Source organism: Diplotaxodon limnothrissa, linkage group LG18 (genome assembly GCF_057381915.1).
Source record: "Diplotaxodon limnothrissa isolate DT_005_m linkage group LG18, D_limnothrissa_male_GT1.1, whole genome shotgun sequence".
Taxonomy (NCBI): Eukaryota; Metazoa; Chordata; class Actinopteri; order Cichliformes; family Cichlidae; genus Diplotaxodon; species Diplotaxodon limnothrissa.
Window position 1 is genome coordinate 2,788,106 of NC_140613.1, and position 12,709 is coordinate 2,800,814.

Genomic DNA, 12,709 nt, shown 5'->3' on the forward strand with positions numbered 1-12,709 from the left:
AAAAGTATGACTTTCACTCGTGTTCCTTATTATTTTCCAATCTGTACCAACTGACTCCTCTCGTTACCCACGGTGCATATATTTCCGTGATTTATCTTTCTTTGTCTCATCTAGTGCAATTCTAATCATTACTTGTTATCAGTTTCTAAAGTGTGCTCTGCGCTCATGTATAACTAAATCTGCCCCCCAGCAAATCAATACAGCGTTGTAATGTTTCATTTATCTAATTAAATCCCTGATAGACCCGTTTCCAACAAACGTCTGTTTCAAGCTCTTGTTTTATAGGTTTTGATTAGATTGTAGGAAATCAAACTAAACCATGAAGGACACAGAAGTGTGGTTATAAATGCATTATTTCATAAAATGTATGTTGGGTAACTTGTTTTCACAAGTTCTTTTTTTTTTTCAGTGTTAGAACAGATTGTAACTGTAACATTTTGACTTCTCTGACAGGCTGTGGACTGATTTTAAGAACTCAGTTCAGTTTTGATGCTAAAATATATGATATTAGCTTACAGATGATTAAATGTCAAACAAATGTCAATAAAAGGCTGTCTCTCAGCTCACAAACCCCACATAACTACAAAAAAACCCCACTGCTGTAGCTTCAGATAGCATTTTGCTAATAACAATGTTAGCAAGTTTAGCTAAAGTTAGCTAGCTAGGTGCTACGTAAGGGATCAAGCACCTTCTGATCCTAAGATGATTTTCTGAGTCCTGTACAAGGAAGCAACTTCACCACACCCGGGATCTTTTCATTATCTGGATTCTCTCCTTGTAATATCAGCAAGTGGACACATGAAGGTGGCTATCAGCTGACACAAACATGCTTTAAGATTTCTTATTTAGCAAACTATGTTAATATAGATGTGGTTGGCTAATTCAACTCCTGGAATAGAGTATACTTTACTGTGAGTTACTTTATCAATTTAATTCTAGCTAGCTGACTAACTGTGTTTTGCTACCTATGGTTATTATTATGAAAATATATTATGTGATTAGAGATGTTATTTGGCTAGCTAGCCAAAAACTATTAGCTGACCTGAAAAACTTGGACACCAAACAGAAACTGGGAACGTTCCCTTTTTGGCCTGTGGTTGCAGATCGGTCTACAACGTCTCTTTATGCTCTCTTTACACTTAATGTCATGTCATTAGCAGTCACATGACTACAAACACTGAATACTGGTCATAAAATAGTGCATCAAAGAACAAGCCCCACTGCTCACTGATTTTGGAAAAAGATTTAAACCCTTCACCTTGAACATTAAATAATTTTCTCTTTACTAAATTAACATCTCCCTCACCCACTGATGTTTTTTTTTTTTTTTTTTTTTTTGCTTTTAAGAGGTTGAAGCAGAGTCCCACCTACAGTTTGCAACCAAACTCTTAACGTTTAATCAATACCATACTGACAGAACCATTAATATCTGTACCCACTCTTGGACCATTTCTTCCTGCTTTCCCATGAAAAACAATCTCATCATGACTTTGTAAAGAAGTGAAGCAGCTAAAGGTGAAATTTAATTGAACAAAGCAGCCGGTGTCCATTTCTTAATGCAGCAGCAGCTGCGTGCCAGAAACTCCAAACGCGGCGTCCATTTCTTAATTCGAGGCAGACGTGCCAAGTTTTATGCTGTCAGTCAATTTCCTGATGGAGCCGCAGGTCTGAGCCAACGAGGCGCCGCAAACATAATCCTGTTTATTTAAACCTGCTGCCAGAGAGGAATACACCCTTACATCCACATACCTGTACCTGCTGTACCATGATTGACATGTATTTGCTCTGTTAATGGATGAATGAATGAAAGTTGATCAATGAGTACAAGATCAATAGCCCTGATTTTGGGGTTCAGTACAAATGTTTGCAGCTTCATGTGTCAGCCTTTATATGTTTGTGCCGGTTTAAACATTTGAATTATGCTTGAAGTATATTTTGGTTCATTTCTGTTCAAATTTGGAAATTATAAGCTCTTGGTTTGTAGCTCTTTTTAACCCGATGGCTCACCTGATGCCTTTAGGCACAACCCATTGATAAATCTCATAGATGGAACAATATTTAAGTTTGTAGTCCCCCTGAGTGAAATAGCGTTATTTTTACTAACTATGGGGTTTGATTTAGTACTTGGTTTGAGTAAATCAAAGCAGAACCATTGAGGCTATTCACACAAAACAATAGATCATGATTTGCATGATTATCACTGAAAATATAAAAAAAAATGCTAAAATTAGTCACTTGGGTGGTCTATCCAAGTAGAGTCTATGAGCTCGGTTCTGCTGGAGGTCACTTCCTGTTGAACGGGAGTTCTTCCTTTCGACCATCTCCAGGTTTTTGCTCGTAGGTGACTGTGTACTGATGCTATATAAATGGGTCTGGTTCTTGTTTATACCAGTACCAATTAGTCCAATCCACTGAAACTGGATTGGACTAATTGGCTTTGCAGTTTTAAGACCCAGGGAAACCAGCCCGCCAGTGCTTTGTAACAGCCGCGACCTCTGGCGATAAGGAAAGGCTGCTCTTCATAGAGGACTCACGCTCGGGGAGACATTTTTTGGTTGACTCAGGCTCCCAGAAGAGCTTCGGAAACTTTTGTGTCGTCTTTGCATACCTCCACAATGGTATATTATTTAATCTTTAAAAACATTGGAGATTTCCCGCCTACCACCAGAGAGAGCCCAAGTACCACAAGTGGTACGCGTACTCCCTGGAACATCTCCAAGGTTTATTTTCACTTACTGTATGGTAGTGACAATTTTTACATGCACACCTCTTTCAATAATGTTCAAAGTCCCTGATAATCGCAGTAACAGTGGCTTTAATGCTGCAAACCTGCTCAAGCCCACACCGAAAATTCATCATCAGTCAGTAATGGAATTGATTTCTTTTTAAAAAGCCCAAAAGTCATACAGTCTTATGAATCCGTAACATGGAGGGCATTTGCATATATCTGAAATCTTCCCTTGGATGTTCAGGGCTGCAAATTCTAGTCGGGTTTACAATAAATAACAACTTTATACATGAAGTTTGTAAAAGCACATATCTTAAATAAAAGATCTTTATATAATAAACCACTAAAGGAACTAAAAAGCTGCATGGCTTCCCGTCCAGGAGACGGTTGGTTTAAGGGTTTAATAACAAGCAGAAATCTGATGGTTTGTGTCTCTTGTGTCTTCGCAGATCCCGGTTCTGGTTCAGGAGACGGAGACGGTGAGTGTCTGTCTTTCACTGGGCTATTTAAAGATTTCATTTCCTGCTTCACTTCTGCTGCGGGTGAAAGTCAAACACAAATCAATTACAGCAGAGTCGTTATCTGCCCTGCACAAACATTAACTGCTTGTATTGTGAGCCGTCTGTGATATGAAGAAACTAATCACTGAGGTCAAAACGTGGCTGAACGACCCCTCCACGCAGAACCGTTTATTCTGCCTCTGTGAGTCCTTCTGTGCCTCTGCAGCCCCTCGCTGAATGTTAACTCCTCTAATAAAGGTTTCATTAAGTCCTCCCTGAAGAACACGATGGTGTTGTCTGTCCTGTGGGAGTCGAGCTTAAAGCCTCGCTGTTGCCAAATTTGGCAACAGAGACATTTTGCAACCATCTGTGAGCACGGACCACAGTGTTTGTTGTTTAATTTGGCTGCTGGAGGGGTTTTAATTGGAGGCGGCTGCTCGAGAGGCAGTACCTCCACCATCCGCTGCCATCTGCATGTGGGCGGGGCCTCTGAGCAGCAGGAGATGGAAGAGCTGATCCATGGAGGATTAGAAAAGGTTAGGAAAACTAACGGCAGCTCTTTAAACATGTTCACACCTGTTAACTTGTTTCCTAACAGTAAATCATGGCTGCATGTGACATGCAGAATAAAATTGACTAAAACACACATTTAGTTCTTTATTTCACTTTGTTAACTGTACATGTGCACAAATCTGTGTGCATTTATGATGAGAATACCTCGTTTATATTCAAACATACAATTTTATACATTACAAACTAAGCCTTTATGTAAGTCATCGACTGAGGAACCTCAACTTCATCATTTCAATCAAACGTCTGTTGTATTGATCTGGTCAGGTAAGTATCACAGGGGGTTGTTAATCACTTCCAGCTGCTTTAGTGTTAATGAAATTTATAACGGGTGCACAAGAGGGGCAACAATGAGACAACCCCAAAAACAGGAGCAGTTTTTAGACGTAGAGAGCGCTGACACGTTTTCCCTCCTCATCGTTTTTCGCTGTTTTTTCACTAGTTTGGCCGTCAGTGTCACTAATGGTATCATGAAGTGATACCTGGGCCCTACAGAGTTTGCTCCTCCAGGATGGTACATCAATATCTGTCTCTCCAGGAGACAGGCAGTTACTCTAGGAGAGCTGGGCAGGACCGTAGAAGGCCCTCAACCCATCAGCAGGACCGCTGTCTGTCCAAACTACTCTGCTTTATTAAGACTGTCATTTAATTGAAAAAAGTTAGCGTTCATCCTCCAGCTTCACTGTGTTTATGCTAGCCATAGCTGTGTAGCTAGCCACCACGCAGCACCTCATTGTATACCAGCTAGCCCGACTTCAGTAACCCTACAAGCGTCGCTGCTGTTTATTTTTCTGTCTTCATTTATGTTGGAAGTGATAGCAGAGCTGCACGTTTTAATTTTTGCTGTGGCAGCCTTCCAGGCCTTCCTGGTTTGTGCATGTCGAAGCTCAGTTTGGTCTTCGTGGCGTTTCAGCCGATGACACGAAATACCATCCTGCGGTGGCCTTGCTGGATCCGCTGTCCACCCGCCGTGTGATGATACACCGCTCTCAAGGCTCTGCTGGTGCTGCGCTATTCCCTCTCCGATGCAGAACGGCTGAGAAACTCCTCTCTCTCTCGGGCTTGGGTGATGGTACCGCTCTCGAGCCCACAGAGAGTACACTGTCCTTGCTAGGATGACGGCGGATTCCTCTTCACTCACGTCTTCCTCTGACAGGTGCCGGTGCGAGCTGGCCTTGCCAACTCCCCGCTGCTGGCCGCGAAGGATTACCGCTCACTCGCAGAAGCGGATCAGATTCTCCTGGCAACCAGGTGCTTCGGCATCCAGGCGATGGTTCCCGACTCACCGACAGCATCTACTGGACCCCCACCAATTCTCCCGGGGGCCTTCAACTCATCGATGGTGGCTGGGATCGCAGCGCGGTGGCACCGCGGAAAAGGGCAGTGTTTTAAGCATCAGCGTGACAACGCTGTGCCGCCTTTGCAGTTTTAAGACCCAGGGAAACTGGGTCTTAAAACCCAGTTTTAAGACCCAGCGCTTTGTAACAGCCGCAACCTTTGGCGATAAGGAAAGGCTGCTCTTCATAGAGGACTCACGCTCGGGGAGACATTTTTGGTCGACTCAGGCTGCCAGAAGAGCTTCGGAAACTCTTGTGTCATCTTTGCATACCTCCACAATGGTACATTATTTAATCTTTAAAAACATTGGAGATTTCCCGCCTACCACCAGAGAGAGCCCAAGTACCACAAGTGGTACGCGTACCACAGTTTGAGAATCACTCCTCTAGTTGTGCCATAGAATACCAGAACTGGCAGATCCACCACTGGCGCCCTGTGCTGTGAATGAGTGAGAGCAGATTCACCCTGAGCACATATGACAGATGTGAAACAGTCTGGAGAACTTTTTAATGAAATCCAAAGCAGATTCTATTCTGTTGTTTATCTTAGTCAGTGCCTAAAGCTCGTGGGCACAGAGGAGGATAGGATCATAGATCAACCAATAAACCAGCAACTCTGCCTTCACAGCTCTCTTTACCACAGTAGACAATCTGTCCACCAATATCCTGCTCCACTCCTCCCCTACGTATGAACCCTGAGATACTTGAACTCCTTAACTTGAGGCAGCAGCTCCTCTCCATCCTGAGATGGCAGTCCACCTTTTTCCATGATGGAAAACTGCTCCGGTGTGAGCTGGAGACTGATGCTTGCTGAATTCAGAAGGATGCAATCTCTACTAAATAAATCAGAGAAAGTAGGTAAGAAAATATGCCCTTAAAGTAGGTCATCAACTGGCAGAGTTTTCTAATGAGATCTGTTAGGTAAAAGATTTTACCCTATTCATGTGTAATGTCTGTCCTTTAAAATCTGAAAGGTTCCCTTCAGGGCTGATAAGTTCTTTATGAAGAGTGATTTGAATGATTACGTGGAGATGTGGTGATTTTCCTTCCTCACAGATCATCCGTGTGAATAATTTCGACTTGATTGGGAGACATGATGATGCCAAGTCCTTCTTCTCCACTGTAATTTGTAATTTTCTTTGGGCTTTGCTGCTTTCAGGTTCATTTTTTGAGGGTCAAATTGTTACAGCTCAAGTTTAAAGGCTTGGTTTTCTCTTTGGTAAAGGCTGACTGACAAATGTGTCTGCACAAAGCTTTGGATTCAAACACAAAGAAGCAGACTTGCGTTCGAATTTAACCATTCAACATATTTTTTACTTGCACTCAGCTGTTTAAATATTTTGTTCATTGGCCGTTAAAATGTATTTTCACTGCTGTGCTGCCCTACTGACAATAGTGCAGCACAGAGTGACTCAACGAGAACAAACCCATCTGTAGATGTTAGAAAAAGCAGCAATTGTTGCTCTTGTAAACCAGCTTGAAAAGCTTTGTCCTTATAAACGATGGGCAGTTTGTAAAAATTCATCCAGAGTGGGTCAGATTGTTTAAGCAGAGACATTATTACTGTGTGTCTGACCAAGCCAGAGCGGTTTTCTCGTGGTGCGATTATTTGCAAAATCTCTGCACAAATGTAAATCAATTCCAGTCCATGCTGGGTGAATGTGGATCGTCCAGCCGCCACTGACTGTCAGGAGACGACAGCAAGTTTACCGGCAGTGTTTGAGGGCCATTGGAAACGTCATCACCCCGTATCGATGGGCCGTGGAACAAACATTCGTCTTAAAGTCGAAGAACTTGAGAAACCACACAGCTGTGATCCTGACAGTGACATGCGCCGTAGGTGAGAAACTCTAATTGTAAACAGTGACAGTAGCTGTGAAGTTGTGGCAGGAGCGTTAGTACTGCGGTGATACGACACCGTGTGTTTGACCTGCTGGCTGAAGTTGTCTGTGAGAAATCCAGGGCAGATTTACTGAGTGAGAAAGATTCAAATTACCAAAGTGGATACAGGATTACATACATTTACATTAGTGCATGAGCAAGCTCCTCTTTAGAAACGCAATCAACTAAAAATTCTGAGATTGTAAAAACAGGCATGTAGAGCTCTGCTTTAGATTGGTGTCAGGGACTAATCAAACACAACTCCAAGATTACTGGTGATGACAGCAGAGGACACGGCCTTCAGACGACTCCCAATCAAGAGGGTCATGATTTGGGGTACAGCAGTGGCACCACACAGTTTTAAATGGAGCGATGGCCGTGGTGAGACAAAATGAAAGCTGCTGATGAAAGATCACACTCGCCAAAAGACTCACTAGAACGGTGTCCAACTGCAGCCTCGATGGCCGGTGTCCTGCAGGTTTTAGATTTCACTGTGGGTCAACACACCTGAATCAAGTGATTAGTTCATTAGCAGGCCTCTGGAGAACTTCAAGACATGTTGAGGAGGTCATTTAACCATTTAAATCAGCTGTGATGAATGAAGGACACATCTAAAACCTGCAGGACTCCGGCCCTCGAGGCCTGGAGTTGGACACTCCTGCACTAGAAGATCCAAAACGTCCATAAAATTGGGCTCCAGCATTCTTCATTCTGGGAATGACTGTCCAGATGGTAAATGGCCTGTATTTATATAGCGCTTTACTAGTCCCTAAGGACCCCAAAGCGCTTTGCATATCCAGTCATCCACCCATTCACACACTGGTGATGGCAGCTACATTGTAGCCACAGCTGCCCTGGGGCGCACTGACAGAGGCGAGGCTGCCGGACACTGGCGCCACCGGGCCCTCTGACCACCACCAGTAGGCAACGGGTGAAGTGTCTTGCCCAAGGACACAACGACCGAGACTGTCCAAGCCGGGGCTCGAACCGGCAACCTTCCGATTACAAGACGAACTCCCAACTCTTGAGCCACGATCGCCCCAATAACTTAGAAACCTTAAACTGTCCACTAACCAGTCTTAACACGACGCTTCTGCATCTGCAAAGCCAGATTTAACCCTGTGTCAGGCCGTGGGTTCGTTCATATATGAGCATACGCGATGAGATTTATTTTCCCCTCCATTCTTAGCAGTTTGAAATTTTATTTCAGTATTTTCCAGGTAATCTGCAAAGGAAAGGAAAAATCTATCATTTCAGTGCATGACCTTTTTTAGCAGTAAATTGCAGCTGTAATAGCAACTAAATAGCAGCTGTGATTTAGCTCTAAATTGCAGCTAAATGGGTTTCCAAAGAAGTTTCTGCTTCTTGGTTAAGTCATTAAATATACATTTATTATATATGAGCTTTTGAGAAAATAGCTTTAACATTTAATGTTAGATAAGGAAAGAAATATAAGGTTCGTGCATTACAAACATAAACCATAAACAGCTGAGAATCACCTAATAAAGTCACATTATTTACAGGTCAGTGAGACAAATCTTTAACTAAAACAAAGCCAACTCGATCTATAGTGACTGGAAGGAAATCCATACTAACTTCATGTTTATTTAAGCGTTTAAACAGCTTAAATGCAACAAGCAAGAATATACCTGTATCCTGTAATCTACATCTAATTTGCAGCCTTAAAAAAACTTTTTAATGAAAGTTTTTAGTTAATAAGCTGGAAAATACAGAACCTGTGAGTCACCTCAGCTCACAAATACACGGCTGAATGAAAAGGCTCCGTAACAGCAGGTCACTGCAGTTTTTCACACCATTTCACAGGAGGAGCGAGTGCATCTGCTCGGGACTGATAAAACGAAGCCTGACATTCACAAACAACAACAAACAAATCAGCTGTACAAGGCGTGAATAATTCATCCAATAAATAACGTCTGCGTTAGAACAGAAATACCTCCGCCGCTCGAGTCACGCACACGGTTTCATTTCAACAAACCCATTAACTTCTCAGAGGCATTTTTGGCACTAAGCGTCAGCGCTGATCGCACAGTAGCTGGAATATAATTTATAGTTTTTAATTCTGTGTCACATTAATCATTTAAAGCTTATTGTTTCCTTCCTTTGTCTTTGACTGTCACATCTGTCCTGATCTGCAGTCATGCTAAACGTATTAGTTTCATGATAACAGACGCTGGATTAAACACATGATGCTGTGGATGATTCACGGGTGGCGACCTGCTGCTTTCGGCCTCCACCCTGAGCTGTCAGTTTGATACTTTAACCTTTTCTGTCGACGTCTAATTAGCCTTCTCCTGCCTCTGTAGTGTGTGTGTGTGTGTGTGTGTGTGTGTGTGTGTGTGTGTGTGTGTGTGTGTGTGTGTTGAACCTCGATGCCTCCTGGTCTGAAACTGAACAGATGTCAGCGATGTGATGATGAGGGGGAGGATGAAGACCTGATCTCTGTCCACTTCTGGACACAAAACCGGTTTAAGGTTTGGATGATCAGAAAATCAGATTCAGTGGATCTTTTACTATTTCATATTTTTCGTGTGTTAAATTATTTTTATTAATGCTAAAGTGTGAATCGATTGTAGCGCAGCTTAAAGAAATGGCGCCTTCCTTGACTCTCAGTTGCCTTGGAAAGCTTGAGGACTGATTTCTAAATGAAAGACTCCACAAAGATGGGTTTTCCACAGAAATCCAAACCAATGGGATGTTTAAAGCTGCTCCCATGTGTTTTACCTCAAAACCTCTTGTCAACAGCGAGCAGCATCCACACATAACTTCTCATGAGGGCAAAAATAACCAGCTGATAACATCCTGATGATGTTAGCAACAAAGTTATGGTTAGCTATGTTGGATAGCTAGCTTTTTCTTTCTGTGTTACGGGTGTGTTTGGCTACTGTTAGCTAACATTAGCCAGAGGATAGGATGAAGCACGTGGACTGATTTCTACATGAGGATGGATCCAAAAGATGTGAGATTTAGCTGTGACGTAATTCAACCGTGGCTAACCTCGCTAACATCTATGAAATCCTCTATGAAAGGAGACATGACACATAGAGTATCCTGAACTTTATAATATCTGAATGACAAAATTCTAAAAAAAAAAAAAGCGAGACGCCCACTATGTCATAATTATGAGCTGTAACCATCTAAACTAGACTTATTTACAGTCACAACAGTGAAACGGCTGTAGATGCTCCTGTAGAAAACACAAGTCTCGAAGATATCAACGTTTTATTTGTGATGTCAGGGAAAAGAACTACTCTACCCACAATTCTAAGTTGAAACACTGACTTGTCTGATTAATGGAGGTGGCTGTTACCATGGCAATGTTTAAACCCAGTGGCAAGCATGAAATTTGAGAAACAATTAGAGCGGTGATTGAACTCGGGAACAAAACACGGTTTACACATCGGAGCATGTGTACTTTACTTCAGTATACACACACACATTCTCGTTTTGATATCTTAGTGAGGACATGTAATTTACATGATGTTTTCCCTAGCCGCTTACCCTAAATATCAAAAGTAAATCCCTAACCCTCAGCCTAAACCTAACAATAACCTAATTGTAACCTTGACACTAAAACCACATTTTGAGTCTCAAGAATGCCTTCAAACTCGTGAGGACAGACACTTTGGGCTGTGACTGTTGGTCCCCACAACTATAGTAACATTCCAACTTTTGGTCCCCACAAAGATATATAAACAGGTACAGACACACACCAGACTAAAACTATACTAAACACTATGATACTGAATCACTTTGCATAAGAATACTGGAAGTCATTTGCGTTAGAATCTTGCATTTGCAGTGCATTATGGGATGTGTAGTTCCTTCACTGTTAAGAGTGGTTCTGTACACAGCCTGGTACCTGCGCCGTGTATGAATTTGTCTTTACATAAACTATGTGCATGCATGCAGACACAAAGTCTCATACACAGAGAGAGCACCACTTCTACACCCGTTCAATGATGAAACACGAAAGTCCAGATGTGACACTGTGTGGATATGAGGAGGCTTTAGCTGTTGGTGCAGTCGCTGTGTTTCTGGCTGTGGGTGGAGACGGCTTGGAGCAGCAGCGTCCTGCTGTCAGCAGAGTTGAACAGAAACAAAGGAGCCTCTCTGCTGCAGATCCCCGTCAATCGATCGGCAGCCTCCGAGCCCCAGCTGAGCTCTCCGTGTTCAATACATCCACACACAGCAGGCCAATCTGTCAGCCAGCAGGCCCACACACACACACACACACACACACGCACACACACTGCAGCGTCTGTCTTCACCAGTCATTTTAATCATGCTTTTGCTGTCGAAATCTTGCAATAAGTGAGAAATAATAAGAGCGCGACCTCTCCATCCTTACTCATAATGCAGCTCTGTGTGTCTCGAGGTGGACATAATAATGTGAACATGCTACAGGCTGTCAGAGAGGCATCACCTTTTTTTAATGAGTGGCCAGCTGTTATCTGGCTGCCACACATTAATAATAAAACAGCAGCGTCTGGCTGTGTTAATAAACCACAGAGGATAATACTTTAAATAACACTGTAATTGTTTGTTTTTTAAACAAACAGGAATTTTAATTATACTTTTTTATTTAAAGCTTCTATAAATGTGTCTGTAACGAGCGATACGAACACTGGAACGCCCTGTTTAGAGAAATCGTGTTTCCAGCGTCGCAGCCAGACTACCGACTACTGAGTGAGTTCAAGAGAGATTTTAGGACGGACTGGTTCTTATATCATGCTCTGTACAGCATACCTTACGTCTGCATGCTTTCTATCTAACATCACTCTCAGATGGTTCAGTATCTTGCCTAAAGATACTTTGGCAGACTAGAGCAGCCTGGGATTGAACCACCAACCTTTCCTGCGCTGCCTCCTGAGCCACAATCTTTTAATCCCAGCCTCTCTTAAACACACTGCAGCTCGCAGTCTTCAATCGCAGGCTCAGAATTTGTTCATCTCTTCAGAGACTGAAGAACACGGAGGACGAAACCTTTCAGTCTGTGAATATTTCTATTCTTTTGGTTTTGATTTTATAGTTTTTACAGTTTTTTTGTACTTTGTTGTGCATGTCTGTGAAAAACACTTCATAAATAAACTAGACTTGCTTACTAAAACTCAGATATTGCCACGGTCCTCCTTCATAATAATGCCAAGATGGTGGACGTGTCAGCTGACCAGCTCCCGTTAAGTGAAACCAACATTTCACAGTAACGGTTGCAGATGTGCGACATGTGCGGACAGATGCTCGCTTCCTTGAAAGTGAACAGTGGAGCTGTTTTGTGTAACGTTTCACAGACAGACAAAGCAGATGTCTTTGCATCGTTGAACTGAACGATGATGATCTGGACTGATTCACTCACAACCTCTCATTTGCTTAGATTTAAGGGTTAAGGATAAATTTAGTCTTGTATCATCAGCGAACAGTCATTTAAAGGAAAGCAGTATGACAATATGAGCGCTGTACCGTATATGTCTCCACTGCAGTGTTTGCTGTGGTTTTAAAGTCTGTTGAGACAATAAAAGTGTTGGTGAGTGCTCGAGACACTGCTGTGTTTATGCTCCTGTTACAGTCGTGTTTTTGTTCAAAGCTGTGTTTGATTGAGACTGACTAGTTAGCGTTTTGCACCAAACTGAATGCAGTTATTTAGCATGTGGTTGGACCCACCCACCATCCATCAG

The 12,709-nt window shown here is 42.6% G+C and overlaps 1 protein-coding gene across 1 annotated transcript in view; it reads left to right on the forward strand.

Annotated features, from left to right (window-relative positions):
* tmeff1a (transmembrane protein with EGF-like and two follistatin-like domains 1a) overlaps nt 1-12,709 on the forward strand; it is a 110,127-nt gene that overhangs the window by 76,922 nt on the left and 20,496 nt on the right. Inside the window, exon 4 of the mRNA XM_085377477.1 lies at nt 3,178-3,207. Coding sequence (XP_085233603.1) covers nt 3,178-3,207 — 30 coding nt within the window. The remainder of the gene's footprint in view (nt 1-3,177; nt 3,208-12,709) is intronic.